Source organism: Zootoca vivipara, chromosome 1 (assembly GCF_965207765.1).
Source record: "Zootoca vivipara chromosome 1, rZooViv2.hap1.1, whole genome shotgun sequence".
NCBI lineage: Eukaryota > Metazoa > Chordata > Lepidosauria > Squamata > Lacertidae > Zootoca > Zootoca vivipara.
In genome coordinates this window covers 24,024,688-24,044,579 of record NC_142582.1, presented here as the reverse complement: position 1 = coordinate 24,044,579, position 19,892 = coordinate 24,024,688, and the positions used below count along the sequence as shown (strand labels likewise).

The 19,892-nt window shown below is 42.5% G+C and overlaps 1 protein-coding gene across 1 annotated transcript in view; it reads right to left on the bottom strand.

The window, feature by feature from the left end:
* Positions 1-408: 408 nt before the first annotated feature.
* Positions 409-19,892, bottom strand: part of ZNF804A (zinc finger protein 804A) — a 68,381-nt gene continuing 48,897 nt past the window's right edge. Inside the window, exons 4-5 of the mRNA XM_088675887.1 lie at positions 12,691-15,683; positions 409-518 (exon numbers count right to left, since the gene is read on the bottom strand). Of these exons, the coding sequence (XP_088532013.1) occupies positions 409-518; positions 12,691-15,683 (3,103 nt within the window). The remainder of the gene's footprint in view (positions 519-12,690; positions 15,684-19,892) is intronic.

Here is a 19,892-nt window from a genome sequence, read left to right as displayed (position 1 = left end):
AGCAGCATTGCCATGTGGTGACTTAGATATAGTGAAAAGTAAGGTATACTGGGGGAAATTAATGCTCAACCTTGCTTCATTGGAATTTTAATGTGAAAATTGTATTTTCCATTTTGCTAAAACTCTGCTTGCAAGCTAAATGATGCCTTCATTCAGAAAGGTATCAGTATAGATCTCTTTCCTGGGCAAGCTTATGCTTTCCTCGCTACAAAAAGTTTGTACCGGTTCTGCCAAGCATGCCTCTGGGCTAGAAAACTAGATGGAAATTCAGTTCAGCTTACAAACAAGGCAGCTTTCCTCCACCCCCTTTGTGTGAATGTATGCATAGCTGCCAAGTTTTCCCTTTTCTCGCGAGGAAGCCTATTCAGCATAAGGGAAAATCCCTTTAAAAAAGGGATAACTTGGCAGCTATGATGTATGTCTCAAGGCCACCTCAAGCATCCGCTGTCTTGTCTTTATAAGTTTGTTGACAGCCAGAGAAAAAAGATCATCACCATCATCATCATCTTTTGTTTCTGCTAACACAATAAGAAATAAAAATAACAAAGACATTAAAATCAGATAAAACCAGCAATAAACAGAATTAAATAAAAACTTCACTCAACAATATATTGAAAAGGTCCTACTACCCTCTGCACATTTAACAGATGGACACAACAAAGTTGGGTGATGTTTGTGTGAGGAATCCTGATCTTGTATTTTGACCCTCCCAAGTTTTCATTGTGAAACAAGGGCTGAATTCAGACAGAACTTTATTTTGTCTTTCTTCCTGACATTCCCTCACGTGTTACCTCTTTGCAATTCATGTGATCTTGCGCATGACATAAAAGCAGCTTCTAGAAATCGAGTGGAATCTAGCAAAAGTTAGCACTCTTTTCCATCTTAATATCTCCCTCGAAAAAGAAATCCATTTGTAACCTGTTAAGTCAGCAAATCACAGGAGTTTTGCATTGTAATTTCCCCATGGTTTTCATGCTGCTGCTGCTCATACAATGAAATTTGGAGTGGCGCCTCAGTGTAGAGTTCTTTTTCCCACCATTTAAAATTTAACACGACGTGGTGGTATATCGATCAAAAAGGCACAGTTCCACAGTGCAACAGGTACTGCACATAGCTGCCAAGTTTTCCCTTTTCTCGCGAGGAAGCCTATTCAGCATAATGGAATTTCCCTTAAAAAAAGGGAGAACTTGGCAGCTATGGTACTGCAGTATAAAAGGAACTGTAGAAACTGAGACAGAAGCGGTAGCATTTAAACTGCGCAAAAAACCCCATGCTTGAATGGAAATAAGGTCATATCAAACTAAGTTTTCTTCAGAGTAGACCCATTGAAATTAAGAGAACTAATCCGTGTCCATTCATTTCAAAGTTCTACTTTGGGTAGAACTAACATTGGCTACAACCCACAAACCGCAGCACATTATTATTGGTTTGCAAGACCATGGACTTTTTTTTTGGGGGGGGGGTACCAGTAGCAGCTGCTGATATAAGGTTTTTAAGACATGATTGCTGGTTTGGGAGCACACCATGATTATTTTCAGTTTATTTCAGCTTTCTCAAGTTTAGAGGCAGCTGCTGGGGGAAAGTTGGAAGAGAGCTATTGCAATTGTGACTTGCTTGTGGGCTCCCTATAGTCACCTGGTTGGCCAGTATGAGAAATTGAATGCTGGTCTGGACAGACCATTGGCCAGATCCCTCAGGAATCTCCCTATGCTCTTAAATAAGCAACCCCTTCTTAAGTACTCTGAAAAAAAGTCTGACTGAATTAACTTCAAAAACAGTAGGTGTTTCAGTCATAAACTGCATTGTGTACCAGAACAATTACAGTGGTACCTCTACTTACGAATGACTCGACTTACGAATGTTTCTACTTACGAATGGAGCTCCGTCCACCATCTTGGATGCGGTTTAGATAGGATTTTTTTTCTACTTACGAATTTTTAGATAGGGTTGCTTCGACTTACGATTTTTTTCTCCTAATGCATTCCTATGGGAATCGACTTACAATTTTTTTCGACTTACGAATGTGCATTCGGAACGCATTAAATTCGTAAGTAGAGGTACCACTGTATCACACACTCAAAAAAGAAAAGAAGAGAAAAAAAGAGGTAGGCTCAATGGAGCGTGATTCCGTTCAGCTGCATCCCTGACCTCCATGCATTGTCCCAAAGCTTGGAAAATATCCTAAGTTCATAAGATGGTTCACACAACCAGACACATAGCATTAGGTTTGCTTTATTCTAGCACTGCCAAGTACCCCGTTTTCCCCAGGAAACCCCTGTTTTTACTTACCTTTTCTCGGTGGTCCCCCATATCACTTCATCTCCCGTTTTTCTCTGTTATTTTCTCCTGCCAGCAGCCATTTCTTTCTTTCCGATTCGCCCTTCTATGGGCACAAAAAATGGCCGCCGGCGGCTTCAAAAGTCGCATCTACGCATGTCCGGAAGTGCATAGACACGACTTCCGGTTTTGGCGACGGCCATTTTGGGTGCCCATAGATGGGCAGAGTGACACCGGAAGTTGCGTCGACGCACTTCCTGACATGCGTACAACGACTTTCGAAGCCGGTGGCGGCCATTTTTTGTGCCCATAGAAGGGCATAGCGACACCGGAAGTTACGTCGACGCAACTTCCGGTGTCACACGGCTGCCGTTCCCGGATTCTGCAGTCTGGGTCTTGGAAGGTAAGATAATGAATGGGTCCTGAGTCTCAATCCAGCCTGGAAATTGCACTCTGACAACTCTCTCCTCATTTCACATGTGTGCGGCTGATTGTGATTACTCAGTGTTGATGAAAACTCTCTCTCTACCTATTCAAGGCTCTTTAATATTACTTGACATGTTTGAGGGCTGGATCTTGGCATTGAAAAATAGGTTCTGGGGATGTGACATTGAAAAATACATTTCAGGAATATGTCCCGGTGAGCCCTAGCTCAGATTAAGTTTCATGCTTTCAACTTACCAGTACCAGCACTCGAATAGGCTGAGCATCAATAGCCCAGAAGATGTTTTATAATCTTCATTTTAAGAAGGTTTTTTTTTTTTTTAAGCAAGCTTGAAAATGAAATAAAAATACGAAGCAGGCTTCTAGTTTTTGAGGAGCTGTGTTCAGGTGGTCCTGTTGATGCACCTGTCATATCAAATCCATCATGTGCTTTAAGCTTCATAACTCCGCCTGATAATGAAAAATGATGGGGAAATGTATGTTGATACAGCACCTCACAGTGTGGCATCACAGCAAGAGAATTTTAAAATGTTTAGATCCCCAAGTACAAGTTCTGTATGCCTTTTAATGAAGCAAGGACGGGCAGCTTTTACTTGCTGCAAAAAAAGAAAATATTCCAGTGGGTGTTTGTTTCTCAAATCTTTGTGGGTAATTAATCTTTCTGGTGCCTGAGATATCTGAAGGCTGATGCTATTAATGTGAGTGTCACACCGCATTGTGTCAGGGAATCCTTTCTTTTCTGTCACCACAGAATTGTTGCTTACAGAAAGGCAGGTGGGCGGGGGGGGGGAATTCAATACCTTTGTGAATTTTCCCATCCTCATTTATTTATTTATATTTATATCACACCCTATATTGTGGGCTCAGGATGACTACAACAATTTCATCAGTATCTCCCTGTGTCCTGAAAAGCGTCATGATCTGATCATTTTGTCAGGTCAACTGCAATCCTGACGCCAATTCCCTAGGATTAAGCCTCGTGGAATTCAATGGGACTTACTTCTGAGCATATTAGTTGAAGTTTTCCACCTAATATATTAATATAGTGTATATAAAATTAGATGGAGTGGCACCTATGCTGCTTTTTCACCTATTCACACATCTTAGTTAGAGGTGGGAGAAAGTGTTATTAGAAAATCCACCAAATTTTCGACACACCACAGCCAGACCACCCATATTTACCTCAAAGCTTGCTTTAGGTCAAGTGTGGGGAACCTCTGGCCTTCCATATGTTGCTGAACTACAACTCCCGTCATCCTTGGCCATTAGGCATACTTCCGGGGGCTGAGACTATTACAATTCTTTATCCAATACTCATTTCAAAATGGCTCGAATGTTTACAAATAAGCATTTGCCAATTGCAATAGCGCTTAGACCTAAATTTCAAACCTTTACTACACACCCTAAAGGCAGATGTAGAGTTGTGTGACTAAATTAAAATGCTCTTTTGGCATGGGGTGGGAGTAAGTGGGGGCGAATCAGTTTGCACAAAAGAAGATAGCATGGTCTAATTTCATGCAATGACTGAAAGGCTGGAATTCTTATTTTGTGCACTGATATATTGTTCTACTAAATCACTTCTCCAGATGGAAAAGCAGACTTTGTTTCATGCAAATGATACACAATTTCCTTGTCATTATCCTGTCTGCTGTTGACACAGGTAGATTGGTGGACATGCTAAGAGAAAACACAGTTAGAGATGGGGAAAATGGGATATAAAAGAGCAATATGCAAACATAAAAATACCTATGGATATTCTTCTGAAACATGCTGAAACACTCAGCGAGACTTTGTGAACTGGATAAAAACTGGCAGGAGCTCCCATAATTGCATGGGCATTTTTCTCAGCTACCGTGATCATGGCCATATATTTCATTACGTGGTCTGCATGCTATGTTTACCATTGGTTCTTTTTAGACATGCATGTACCTTTCATTTGATGTGTGGACTGATGCCGTTGAAAAGCATTTTATTGGTGTGAAGTGGTAAACAAGTTGTATCTATGGTGTTTTATCTGTGACGGCTCATTCCTCACTTGATGATGAAGTCATCAAGTGAATCGCAGGCACATGCGATGAGAAAGTAGACTTTGGGTTGGTAATGTGAAGGGAAGGATTATGTGAACCAATTTTCCTTACTAGTAGCATCAAAATATGTGTGAATATTGAGTATTGGCCCTGCCTGGGTATTACAGTCTCAACTGAGGAATTTCCCAAGTCCTATTGTCTGGTGACGAGTGTTACCCTTGCTCAAAGGAGAGGGCATTTTCTATGGTGGCACCATGGCATTTTAATCCCTAAGGAGGCTTGGCTGGTGTTGGCATTGCAAAATTTTGGGGTATTAGTTTCCGATTATCTGCTTTGCCCAGACATTTTGCAGGGATTATATTGGTGTCTGGTCTTTTTTCCCTTTTTAGAAGATGCCTTTTAGAGTTGATTGCTTTGCGATGGATTATACAGTATTTTGTTTTTATTGTTGCTATGACTATAATCAATTTGGGATCCATTTTAGAAAGTTATAAAATAAAATAAGGGGTTTTTGCTTATGGAAAAAGTGCAGAGATTCACATAATTAGTGCAACTATAACTTAGTAATGAAAAGTTATAGGTAGGTAGCCGTGTTGGTCTGAGTCGAAGCAAAATAAAAAAAATTCCTTCAGTAGCACCTTAAAGACCAACTAAGTTTTTATGCACACGAAAGCTCATACCAAAATAAAAACTTAGTTGGTCTTTAAGGTGCTACTGAAGGAATTTTTTTAGTAATGAAAAAAGTGTCTTGGAGGTCGTAGCATGGTGACAGAGAATATTCTTTGTGTGCACAAAGTCCTATGAATCCTTGGAACCTTTAGTTTAAGGATCTAAGGACTTGGAAAGCTTTTTTTCATTTGAGATCTGACAAAATTACTGTCCACCACACTGAGATAGGTAGACGAAGGATTGGACTCAATAGAAAGCAGCTTGAAATGTTCATAAAGTCTTATGTGAAAGTTTGGCTTCAGTAGTTTTCTAGTAAATCTGTATTATAGCAAACTGATGCAGAAGACTCCGAAATAAGAGAAGGCAAAACTTCCCTGGAGCTAGGCATGGACCCAATGAGCTGTGCAGGCATGTTGGAAGTCTTTAATAGCAGACAAAGAGATTTAAAAGCTGTGTCTGTGGTCTGGTTTCCCCTCAATGGATTATAGTGATGATCTATCATTTAGAAACTGAGTAGAAAATAAATTTGAAAGCTCAGCGTTGAAGACTGAATATAACATCCCGAACAAGACGTCGTATCATTCGTACAGCAGATACAATTTATTTTTTACAATTGAAAGTACAAAAAAAGCCCTAGTTCATATTTGCAAATATAAATCTTAAGAAACTTGAACGGGGTCGCTAGCCGACAAAGGAGAGAGAGAGAGAGAATTAAATCTTTATAAAGTATATAGCAAGAGCAAAAAAAGGAGACTGAAAACTATCAGGAAAAATAATATTTAAGCATCTAGTCGCTGTATACATAAATCCAGGATGCTCTACAAAATGTTAATATATACATATTGTATAGCAAGTTGCATTATTTTTTAATACGGTTAATGACAGTTTATTCACAACCTTTTTTTTTAGTTTGCTTTATAAAAGAATTGTCTCTAAATTCAATAGAAAAGACTTAAAATAACATGACAAAACTATACAATAGGGGAACATACACCATGTGCATTGGATACTGTCCTTATATACAGATACTTGAAACAATATACAGAAATGAAAATAAAATGAATGGGCTGAATCCAAACTAAGTTGGTCCCACTGCAGTCCCACTGGGTGGGGCGGGGGGATGTGACAAGTTAATCACAACTAACATAAGCCCCATTGGTTTCAATAGGACCTAAATGGGACTAACATAGTTTAAACTAGAGATTCCCAAGTTGTGTGCCACGGCAAACTAGTCAGCCATGAACAGGGCATTGAAAAAAAACTAAGCCGCCATGTTGGGTGCATCCACCACTCTCACACTGGCAAAATCCATGCAGAACTGACATCTCCACCTCATTCATCTCCAGTGTCCCTGGAATCCCTGGTATAGCTGCCCTACAGCTGACAGGTGTTGTGAGGGGATCCCAGAAGTACCCTAGTACAGTACCTAGAAAATTAGCCTCATCCATAGCAGATCAAGCTCAAAAGGGGTAAGGTGTTTAACTAGGCCATATAACCAAGATTTAATGCAGTTTCAAGGAGAATGCCTTCCTATTTCTCCTGGGTGTTGAAGACTCTAGACCAGGCATGGCCCTCCCATCACCCATAGCTAACAGGACCAGTGGTCAGGGATGATAGGAATTGTGGTCCCAAAGCATCTGGAGGGCCGAGTTTGGCCATGCCTGCTTTAAACAGAAGAAGAAGAAGAGTTGGGATTTGATATCCTGCTTTATCACTACCCGAAGGAGTCTCAAAGCGGCTAACATTCTCCTTTCCCTTCCTCCCCCACAACAAACACTCTGTGAGGTGAGTGGGGCTGAGAGACTCCAAAGAAGTGTGACTAGCCCAAGGTCACCCAGCAGCTGCATGTGGAGGAGCAGGGACACGAACCCAGTTCCCCAGATTACAAGTCTACTGCTCTTAACCACTACACCACAGATAGATTTTTTGTGTGTGTGTGTAAAAAGGTGTGCCTCTGAATTCCAATCCAGAAAAGAAGGGCCCATGTATCAAATGCTTGGGAAACACTAATATTAACAGGTTACAGTACGAAAGCATCAGATATGGACAAATGGCTGACTGGGAAAGGATTTTCCATTGTCCGTTGTCCAGTATTTTACCAGGTTTCAGATTTGTACAAGGCAAGGGGCTGATTGCAGTTTATGCAAACTTTTCTCAAAGCAGGGGAAGTCATACTGCCTGAAACAATCACACCAGGTAACAAGAATGGTGTGCTGTGTAGGTGAGTAGGCCTCGCTGCAATGTTTACCAGATAGTTTCAACTTGAGCTGTTCTTTCAAATGTTTTTGACTACAACTCCCATTGTTCTTGAATATTGCCCACGCTGGCTTATGCTGATGGGAGTTGTAGTCCAGCAGCATTGGAAGTCACAAGGTTGGGAAGGTTCACGGATACATTGAAAGACCCACTGTGAAAAATACAGTGGCCCCTCGACTTACGAAGTACTCGACTTACGAAATTTCAAGTTATGAATGGAAAAAAATGGCCGCATGCTTACGTTTTTTTTCGACATCCGAAAGGAAAACCGTTGTGGTTTAGATGGGGTTTTCTTGACTTACGAATTATAGATGTGGTTTACTCGACTTGCGATTTTTTCCGTTTCCAATGCATTCCTATGGGAAACCACTTTTTTCTACTTACAAACTTTTCGACCTACAAATGTGCATTCAAAACGGATTAAATTCGTAAGTCGAGGGACCACTGTAAAAAGAAGGAAAAGTGTAGCTTTGCTGGAACAGCAGAAGACAGTTGTGATGGAGGAAGAGGCAAGGCCGATAGCCTAGTATGCTCCTCTGCTAGTTCATTTGTGAAAGTTGGTTCAAATGTGAAAGTGCTGCTAGCCTTATCTCTCTATATGCTAACCTTCTCTCTATATATATCATGTATGTTCTTCCTTGTCTGGAAGAAAATTGTCTGACCCTCCACACTCAGAGCCATGACCACGTGCAAATGGCCCAGTCCATGAAATTCTCCAATTTTAGAGCAGCATTTTCCCCACAAACTGCCGCGCTTGGAGACACCACTGTCAGAATGCTGCCATGATAACTGTGGATAGACCAGATCACAAACATTGTCTGTGCAACTGCATCTCTTGAAAACAATTGAGGCACATCATTTGCAAGGGGGGGGGACAAGTAGTGGGCAGGCAGTGAAGGTCATTCTAGTTTATTTGCAAAGAAAGCTTTGCTGTATAGCAAACACCTATGTGTTTACTGACCATATATGTATGAAATCAGCCTCAGAGTTGCCCTTTGTAGTGGTTCTAGCTCCCATAACTAGTGATACACTAAGTGAAATGTAGCTTAATAGCCATGTTGAACAGCCCAGTATAGTCCTTATTTTTTTAATGCCTTAAAGGTAAAGGTAAAGGGACCCCTGACCATTAGGTCCAGTCTTGACCGACTCTGGGGTTGCACGCTCATCTCGCATTATTGGCTGAGGGAGCCGGCGTATAGCTTCCAGGTCATGTGGCCAGCATGACAAAGCCACTTCTGGCGAACCAGAGCAGCACACGGAAATGCCGTTTACCTTCCCGCTGTAGCGGTTCCTATTTATCTACTTGCACTTTGACGTGCTTTCGAACCGCTAGGTTGGCAGGAGCTGGGACCGAGCAACGGGAGCTCACCCCGTCGCGGGGATTCAAACCGCTGACCTTCTGATCAGCAAGCCCTAGGGTCTGTGGTTTAACCCACAGCACCACCTGGGTCCTTATGGGGACTTTAAAAACCGTGGTGTTTTCAAGCATGCTGGTGAGCAAATTTGGCTGAACAAGTGGCAAGTTGCGCATACCATCTCTTGGGCAATTGCAGCAGCATTCGGGAAGTCTCCCCAACCCTCCTGGTTTTTAGTTATAAATCATGAAGACTCACTGCTTTGCAGGATGCAGCAGTTACAGTTTGTGACAAATTCTATGCCTATTGTTGAGCTATCTCAAGATAATATGATTATGCTAATAAATCTCCTATTTAGATCTTCCGTCTATAGTTCATATTACCTTAGAGATTATATGCCTCCCAAATGTTTGGGGCCTGGTCATGTTGTTCTTTTCCAAGGTCAGGGGCTGGGGAGGGGGAAATCCTACCTTTCTCACTTGGGTGGAACATATTAACTTTTCAATCATTTTCCAGCATAGGTGTTTGGGGAATGGGAAGCAATTTAACAAAATCTATAGCCTAATTTAGGCTTATCATTGCAATCTGAAGATTAATTAATTCTGTAGACCCAGGTGATTTAAAGAAATGGCAACCTAAAAAAGGCATTAAATTCCTTGCTAGATGTTGACAGCATGAATTGTAGTGAAAATACTTAAGAAGTCTACATATGTGGACTGATTCAGAGTACAGAAAATAACATATCAGAACAGTTCCTTTCTCTGAAATGGTGTGGCTGTTCAAAAACTGCTATTTTTTCATTGAAAACCTGTACCCGCTTACCTAAACCCCTCTGCGCTCATTTGGAGTTGTTTCTGTAAAGGATTGTGCTGTCAGTTAGATAAATTTAAATGACTGTATGATCGATAGGTAAAAATACTGACATTTCGTTTTAAAAGATACTTGGTCCCACCTGGGACATTTATTAAATATTGCACTATTTGAAGAAATATTTTAATACGGTAGTTCGTGTCCCACAATCTGATTTTAATACTGACCCAGTACCCAAGTGCTCATCTGTTAGCAAGAATTATGCAGGAGACTCCCACTGAAGGAACACTCCCCCTGGCTGGATCTACAACCCAGATCAAAGATTGCCTTCTGGCTATTTTATATTGAAAACATCACCAATGCTGTGATTTTTCCATCTTCCCCGACCACTGGTCCTATTAGCAAGGGATCATGGGAGTTGTAGGCCAAAACATCTGGAGGGCTGCAGTTTGCAGATGCCTGGGCTAGATTATGCCCAGCCTGTCAGAGAGATATGCCTTGAACCAGTTGCAAAGCAGCCATCAAATACTTCTTTCTTTCATCCTCAAAGAAACATAAGTGGCAGTTGATTTCACACACACACACACACACACACACACACACACACACACACACACACCATGGTGGTGCAATCAGGAAAAAAAATTTGTAACCAATTCTAGAGTGTGGACCTGTAACACTGGCCCTTTGGGTGGTGCTTGGACTGCCAGCTTCTTGCATTCATCGTGTTATATATTAATATGCCCAAGGGATGCTTTGTTGGCCTACTGTCCAGTTAATACTGGCAGCTCAATGTATGAACTAACTTTGCCGAAAAGTCCTGTGCTTGCAGTAATATGAAACAGAATAAAAAAATCCCTTCCAGTAGCACCTTAGAGACCAACTAAGTTTGTTATTGGTATGAGCTTCTGTGTTACTGGTGGGGAACCCTCTCACTATATATAAGGGTCTTGTGACTTCTGTTTCAGTATACAGTGGTACCTCGGGTTAAGAACTTAGTTCGTTGCGGAGGTCCGTTCTTAACCTGAAATTGTTCTTAACCTGAGGTACCACTTTAGCTAATGGGGCCTCTCACTGCTGCCACGCGGCCACGGCCGCATGATTTCTGTTCTCATCCTGAAGCAAAGTTCTTAACCCAAGGTACTATTTCTGGGTTAGTGGAGTCTGTAACCTGAAGCGTCTGTAACCTGAGGTACCACTGTAACTGAAGCAGTGTGCATGCACACGAAAGCTCATACCAATAACAAACTTAGTTGGTCTCTAAGGTGCTACTGGAAGGATTTTTTTTAATTTTGTTTCGACTACAGCAGCCCAACACGCTCTACCTACCTGTAACTAGAAATATGAAATCTCTCTTTGTTGTGTTGTGGTTGTCCAGGTCACCCACCACTGTAACATTTTGGAATAACATGTCATTGAATAACCCAGTGACTCGCCATAATTGGATGGTTAATTTAACCACTCTGTGTCCTTGTTTGGCAGGGAAAGTCATAACGCAGTGATCCTGCTCCCGCAGTAAGGGAGAGGAGTAAAAATACTTAAGATTTTCCTCTTGGCAGCATCTCCTTTGATGCTCATAGCCACCAATATGTCTGTTATAACCTGACAGTGCATGTGGTAGTCAGTGATACCTGCTTCTGATGCTGGGATGAGCAACAACACCAGTAGTTCTCCACTCAGGCTGACTGAGCTTTGCCAGTGTGTTTTAGACAGCCAGGCAATTCAGAGGAGGTCTGCAGACCACAGGAGCTGCTGGCTGTGTTGTGGAAGCAGTCCCTTGTGCTTGCTTTCCCTCTGAATGCTTTTTTTATATAACAAAAGAGAGTGCCAGCACACTCTGCAAATGAGCAATATTTGTCTCTGCAGCATCAAGCTGCTAATGCAATCAGATCTATTACCCTTTGTCATCCTCTCAGTAAGATTGTTCCCCTCTAGGTTTTAGCCTCTGAGCCATGATAATAAATCACAGAAGGCTAAGGGAAAGTTGGTTACCCAAACACAGAAGAGTTTGCCATTTAAATGGCAGAAAGCAACCATCTATGAGGCCCACAATGCGTGGTTTTTGTTTTCTTAAAAAAAAGATAGTTAAATCTGTAACAAAGGAAATTATTGCAAGAGAGAGTTCTCACTATATTTATGGTTATAAGGGATGTTGTACAAAACATAGTGCATCAGCTTTGTCTAAACATTACTTAGGTGTGAATACACAAATATACTTAAAAAAACCAGGAGCATACTTTACAACATAACTTACAGTACTATAAATATATTTTATATACATGTTAGTATACTTTTAAGACATGATCTTCATACATACGTACATATATATATTTATTATATCTATACATATATGGTTTGTATTAATATTAGACTATTCAGTGCTTTAATTTTATTATGAATCTGCACTTTACATATAAATATTTGCGTTTTTAGACCAATAGCAAATTCTTCTATATCAGAGGGCTCTTGCAACCTCTTAAACTCAGTCTATTGGTAGAGTGATCTGTCCATGGTTCTGATGAACAGTGCTGATGTACGGTATCTTCAATCGAAGACTTGTCCTTCTAGTTTGACAGCCCCTCATGGGACCTAGAATAGTGGCTGCAAAGGAATGACTGCAGGATGTGGTGACAGGAGTGAGGGGAACAGTGTGTGGGGCAATGGGGAAAATGCCAAATGGCTTGGGTGGAGAACTGAAGCTGGAATGAGGGGCAGTTGGGGTGGGCCAACGATGGCTGTGTGACTTGCAGGGCAAAGTCTTGGCCCGACTGACAGATGAGGTAAAGGTGTCCGTGAAAGAGCCGGGACTTGGGAAAGAAACTGTTGGTGAGGCTGAAGGACCTTAAATGTACTTGCTGCAGCAGCTGCGGCTGCTGCTGCGGCTGCTGCATGCTGTTGCAAAACCGTGTGGTGGATTGTGGTGACCGAGGTAGAGCACAGAGGCTGCTGCAAAGGCAAGGGCTGCAGAGGGGGATTGGAAGGCTGGACTGCAGCTGGAGGGAAGGTCAGCTTCATCTTACCAGCAAGCATGTTTTGCTGGAAGATCTGGTGGTAGGCCTCGCATTGCAGATCTTTGAACTTGTCGTGGCTTTCCGGAGGCAAAAACAATGTGTGTTCGGGCAAGGTGAAGGGGGCAAGAATTTGCTCTGTGGTTAAAAAAGTGTGGCTGTTCATATGTGCTTCTTTAAAGGGCAAAGGGGGCGGTGCAGTAAATATACCTGGGTTATACCGTAGCCACTCGTTGACTGATGGGTTGAGTTTCTCTTGGGGCATAGCCTCAGCCACTTCATAATGACACAGATATGCCTTAGGAGGAGGCTGATCAAAGTTTCTTTCAAGACTGGGCACTTTATTAGGAGCTTGCATTTCAGGAACACTCGGCTTTTCTCCTTCTTCTAGCATGTTTTGGGGTTTCACCACTGGTGGAACACTGTGTTCGGTAACAGAAGAAGAAGAAAATGTAGATTCCTCCAGAGAGGTAGTTTTCTCTGTACTGGAAGAGTTTGAACCTTTGCTATTTTCTAATGAAAGCAAATCTTCGGATTGTGGAGCTGTTTGAATTTCTACTGACTGGATTGTTCGTTCCATACTACCATTTGCATCATCTGTGATGGAAGGTGTTTTCGTTTGCTCTGTGTTTTCTTCAGTAGATAGTTTGAGGGAATTATTGATTGCGCACACCCTTTTAGGAGACTCAGCAATGACATTCCTTCTTGGTGCCCTCTCTCTAAATGCATGTTGAGTTCTTGCTCTCTTTCTCCTTCGTTTCCGTTTAGGTTTACAAGGTGCTGCTAAGTTACATGTTTGCCTCAGATTCTCTTCTGAGAAACAGGTCAGTGCACTTGAACTTTCATCTGATGAACAAGAATACATATGATGTCTCCGTTTCCTATGGGACCTCTCTGGCTCTTCTGTGAGTGAATGATAGGCTCTCTTTGTGGGCTGTGATTGATTCACACATTTTTCTTCAGGAAAATGTCCCAAATGTTTATGGTCTGGGCTACTGCTACATCTTCTGATTCTCCAACTACAACATGCTCCAGAATGAACTGAGTTGCATCTTCCAGAACTTGAACCTGGTTTATTTGATTGTCTGTGAGAAATTGATTTACTCCTTCTCCACACTTGGTTAGTGTTCGTGTAGAATTCCCTATTGTCTTTTATGTTGCAAGTGGGATGTAGACTTTGGTTTCCATGGACCTGTGTGGATGTCCCACCACAGTCACTGTTCTTGACTTGGAAAGTTTCAGATGTCTGCTGAAAGAGTTCCACAACTGAATCTCCCATTCCATTTTCACCAGTGCCTTGTTCCAGAGCATTATGAAGTTTTGGATGTTTATCAACATCAGCACAGTTATTTTGCTGTTCGAGTAAGGGAGAAATTTTAATATCTGCCTCAGTAATTTCCTCCTCATAATGGTGATGGCATAGCTTTCTTCTTCTTTTCCTCTTCCTGTTTTTGTGAGACCACTTTTCATGTGTTCTTTTTATCCAGGCTTTGTTTTGCTGTTCATTGACTGATGAGCTTTCATGTATACATTTTGAGGAATTATGGCATTTTGCATTTTCTCCAATCATCCACAAAGTATCTGGGCTTAGGGCATCTTGTTTTTTGTTGGGGCTACAAACCTCTGCCACTGAAGTATCCGTTGTAGTTAATTTTTCATCATTGCATGGATGTGTGTTAATGTGAGATGCACAATCAACATTTGCTAAAAGAGATTTACCTGGACAGTCTAAACTCAAATCATGGTTTGATTGAGGTTTACTTTTCTCGAGGCATTCATTTGATCTTGACGACCTAAAGTCAAAACACAATGGATTACAACTGTATGAAATGACTGGCTCTGTGTTTGTGTAAGTTAACATTTCTGATGGCCACTGAAGAATGGTTGACCCATGTTTGTTAAGCACAGGAACAAATGGCTCACAATGTCTTTTTTGTGAATTTTGCTTACAAGGAAAAGCTACTGTTTCCCCCTCAGAATTTGCTGGCATCAGTCCATCCGATGAGCATTTTTTAATTTCAACTTCAGCGGCTGGTGAATCACTGCTCAGGTTCTGATCATTTTCCCCCTGGATATCCTGCTGTGATAAACAATCTTCATTCACAGGGAGACCTGTGCTTTTATTACCATTGGGCTCATCACTATTACTTTCTGCAGGGAGGGCTTTGTTCCCAAGGGCAACTTTGGGTGATGTTTCATCTGGCGAGGCAGCTGGATCTACAGTAACAGAAAAGCCCTCCGAATCACCAAGCCCAGGTTCTTTCAAATGAGAAGCAGGAGATCTTAATTCCATGACCTCCTTTATCACGTTTCCCTCACTGGGTGGTTCATCTGGTGGTTCCTGTACTTGGAGAGAATCGTCAGCATGTTTTTCCATTAGTGGAACAATAGAATTAGGTTTCTCCTCAGAACATAGAGATATTTCGTCATTCAGTGAAACCTGAAGGTTACAAGGTCCAGGAACAAACCGGCTTCTTCTGCTAAGCCCATGTTCAGATGAAGTTTCATCATTGTATTCATAGAAGGCAGCGGCTGATGATTCCAGCTTGACTGCTGCTTTCTTAGGAAATGCAAAAGAGAACCCCACTTTATGCCCATGGAGCCCCTGCATTTGATCCCCAGGCTTGATAGTGTCCGGCTTGCTGTTATTTGCATTTTCAGGTGAGAAAGAAGCCACAGAGGCAACATTGTCCACCGTCTTTGAGCTGTGCAATAATGCAAAGTTGAATTCTTGCTCCTTTTTAGTCGAGTCGATGAGGGCACGTGGAGGGATTTCATTACAATTATCTCGGACTGTAACTGTTGTGGATCTGAACATAGGGCCACTCCCTGGAGCACTGAAAGAAAACGAGAATACACTTTCTGTAAATGCAGTTCAGAAGCATTTGAAATGCAAAGCTAGCAGTGCAGTAACAATGTCTTCTTTCCAAAAACAGCACAATCCTGACATTTTACAGGCAAAAGATACGCATGCATTTGTCATTTCCTGGGAGCTGAAGGCAATTGTGTGCACAACTCTCCTGTAGGTCCCGTGAGTTTCAATTGCTACCATCATTATCATGAATATACTGCTTAATGCCAAAATAGGCTTATATTTGGTTTGTAGCACCATCAATGTCTGCTCAAGTGCAGGGGCGAAGGAAGGGTAACCGGCACCCGGTGCGGGGTGTGTGGGGGCAGGGCAAACCTCCCGGCAATGCATGTGCATGCGCCGTATGTAGCATGCGCTGCACGCACGATGTGTGCGCATGTGACACCGGGTGGTTTCCTGACAGCTCTGCTCGAGCGCCGTATGGATTGCAATGGGATTGCAGCAGCGAGCGGTGGTGGCAAGCCCCTCGTGGGTTGCCTTCTTAGAGATGGCACCTGGTGCAGACCGCCCCCTGCCCCCCTTCCTCCGCCACTGCTCAAGTGTCTAGGAGGAACCTGGTCTAGTGGGAACTACCTTTCCCCGAGTCTGTCTTTTGCTCTCTTGCTGCTTCCCCCAATTTCTTGCCTTTCTTAGGGCTCACTATGTGCAGCTGCCCAAAGGGAGATTGAAAGCCACTGCTCCTTCTTTCACTGCTTGCTGGAGAGGGGAGGCAACAACAGGAGGGAGAAGGAGGAGGATGAACCCAGGCAGTGGTCTCTAGAGTTGGCACAAGGCCCTTTGCCAAAGCATGGACTAGATAAGCTCAGGTGGTTAGAGTATGCTGAGAACAGCAAGGCTGCAGGTTCAACCCCCATATGGGACAGCTGCCTATTCATAGGGTTGCACAAGATGATCCTCAGGGTCCCTTCCAACTTTACAGTTCTGAGGTTCTAATTAAGACTGTGGTTAAATCAATGCCTCTTTTTTTAAAATGGAAGAAATGTATTAATAGATAGGTCTTAGAACTCTTCTATCCTGGGAGGAAATGAGCACATATTCAGATGCCAATGGCCTGATGTGGTTCTCTTCTCTGCAAACGAAAAAGAAAAAGAACAAAGGGAGGGGGGAGACAGTGTCTCTTTCTGGTCATTTATTCTCCAGCTCTGTTCTTCCTCTCTTACAAAGAAGTAAGGAAGACATCTATACCACTGAACTAGACAATTATTTGAAAGTGACAAGGACAGAATTGCAACTGGAAGTTTTCTATGGGTCTTCCACACCATTATGCTGGAATGACAAATTTTGTCTTGAATTTCTCTTTAGGAGAAATGTAATGGCAATTTTTTGCCTGGTTCACACACACACTGGCCCACCCCCTGCCAGCCTTGGACTGGAGTGTCTCCCACTACCATGGGGAGAACCTTCAGCATGAACAGAGCCCTACACGCAAGTACGCCAAATTAATGCTGTCTGTCCATTGTGGTTGGGGAAATGGAAACCAGTACTTTACATGAGTGGGGCTTCATGTTTGGTGAAAGTTCAGTGGAAGGTATGTGTGTGAACCTGGGACTTCTACCTATTTCTCAGTGAACATGGCACCTACATGCTACATGTGTGAATGAACCAGACCTATTTTACATGTAAGCACCTCTCTCCCCACTGATCAATAAAGGTGGAATTCAATGTTGCTCTCTTGCAAATGTTCTGTCTTTATGAAAATCCATATTGCATGCATCAGCTGTGAATCAAAACACTAGGGATTTGTTGTCTCACAAGCATATATATTTTGGTGAACATCAGTTTGGCAATTCTGCAGGGCATGCTTGCTCCCACCCTTCCCTTCGAGAAAGCAATGCAAGGCCTGCTGCTCCCATGGGGAGGGGAGAGGGGCTTGGTCACATGGTATCAGTGGGCAAATAGGAGGTGGTCTGGAAGGGGTTTTTAAAGTGGCTCCTGCTCCAAACCCCCTCCTGTTTGCCCATTGGTACCCTTTATGCAATATTGGCATTATAGGCTAATCCCCCAGAGCTGAGTAGGATTTTTTTTTCCGCTTAGGGCCTCTCTTCCCCCACACATTTCACACTGTTGAGTAAATTTGATTGGCATTCAGGGAGAGGTGTGGCTTGCCTGCCAGTATGGCATTGAGTCTGGGTAGGTAAGAAAGCCGGGTGCAAATCCTAGGTTTATGGAGGCAGTATTGGGCTAGGGACACTGTTCAGGGACCAGCTGCTACATTGTGCTTAGAGGGCTTGGAGGAGTGTCCCTTGGGGCCTGGAGTACACACATAGGTGATTGCTGCACCGTGGGGTCTGGGTGCACTTGTGGGGACCATACACAGGGTTTTTCTGATGAGGAGGGAGTCTTTTATTCACTGACCTTAGCTGGGGAGCCACAGTGCAAGGCTGCAGCTTATGTCCAGAGTGGGGAGGAGTGGGTGAGGATTTACCTATCAGAGTTTGACAAAGTCCTCACCTGTCTGTTAAATCTGAATTTGTTTGATTGGGTTGCACAAGATGTTTTTAATATTCATTTGGAAGCCACCCAGAGTGGTTGGGGAAACCCAGCCAGATGGGCAGGGTATAAATAATAAATTATTATTATTATTATTATTATTATTATTATTATTATTATTATTATTATTATGGGTTGACTTGTTTGCTTGGAATGCACATCCTCCAGTCTGTTAACATTTTAAGAAATAGAACCTTTAACCTGTTCTATGCCTCAAGTCTCCTTTCTGGATGTGTGTATGAGTAGGGGTTGGGGGGCTTGGTATAAATTATATGTCAACATCTCTTTAATATTTAATTTGTACAGCATGCTGTCCAACATTTCTCTGATGAAAATAGGGGCATCCGAAGAAAAAGTGGGACATTCTGGGATCAAATCAGAAACTGGGACAGCTTCTGTAAATCAGGGACTGTCCCTGGAAAATAGGGACACTTGGACATCATATGGCACAGAACTCTCTATAATAGAGAGCCAAAGCACCATGCCTAGGATAGGGCACTACTTTCCCTACTCTATAAAACCCCACCTGCCAGAATTATTTTAGCTTCCCTCGAAACGTCTTCAGATCTTTTGACTGAACAAGATCTTCTGCATTTGTCTCAAATTTCACTTTGTGTGCAATTTGGTGGAAAGCCCAACTGACAGCAGCTCTCCAGGGCCTCTCAGACAGTCTTGCTATCCTTGATCATTTCGTCGGAAATGCTTACAACGGAACTTGCAGCTTTGTGTATGCAAAGCATGGCCCTTGCCACTGATCAGCAACCCCCCCCCCCTGCGTTTTTAACGACATTTTGGGAATGCATGTTGCGCTAGCAATTTTGGAATGACTTTTAAACACATCTTATTTGACACACGAGTTGTTGAGTGAAGATAAGTATGGAACCCCCCATGGTCATTTTAAATAGTTGCTCTCCGAGCACAGCCACCCTATACCAGACAGGTTTGCATTTTCTCTGATGTAGCATGTAGAGCTCTTAGCTGTATTTCTAAAACATTTATAGCAGTATCTGAATGTCTACAGCACCCCAGGGGGCCAGCTTGCAATTTCAGATATGTATACACATCGGCTGATCCATTGTCCTCCTCTCTCTTCGAAGCACCGCCATTAATAAATATACCATTAGGTATAATGTGATCATTAGCACAGCAAGAGGAGTTGGATATGGACCTCTGGCTGTGAGTTATTTAAAGGTTACAAAGGCCTGAGGAGTAAGGGTAAAATAATAATAACACACACCCCAACCGGCAACATGCTAAATCAGAGTTTTCGGATTTAAATTGTTTCAGCTGTACAGTAACCTACAGGGCTTAAATTATTTCTAGTTTGAATTGCTCACGGTCTGCAGCCAATTCATTACAGAGTCTTGGGTCTGGAAGAAGACTAGAAGGTCACTCATTTTGCCTTTCTGTGATTAATTGCTTTATCTACAAATATGGGTTATTCTTCAAATCCAGAATTGAGGGGAGTAGGGGTGCTGAATGCAACCATAGAGCAAGGATGGTGGTGGTGGTGGTGGTGGTGATGATGATGTAAAGGGATATCTTAAGGATATCCCTTAAGTCATGCCACCCATTAATTGGAAACATGAAAAGTTACTATTTTCAGGGGGTTATTAGTCAGTTCTGTTGAGGGAAAAAAGTTGCCCTTAAGAAGTATAGGCTGGCAGGCAGGATTTGGGAAAAG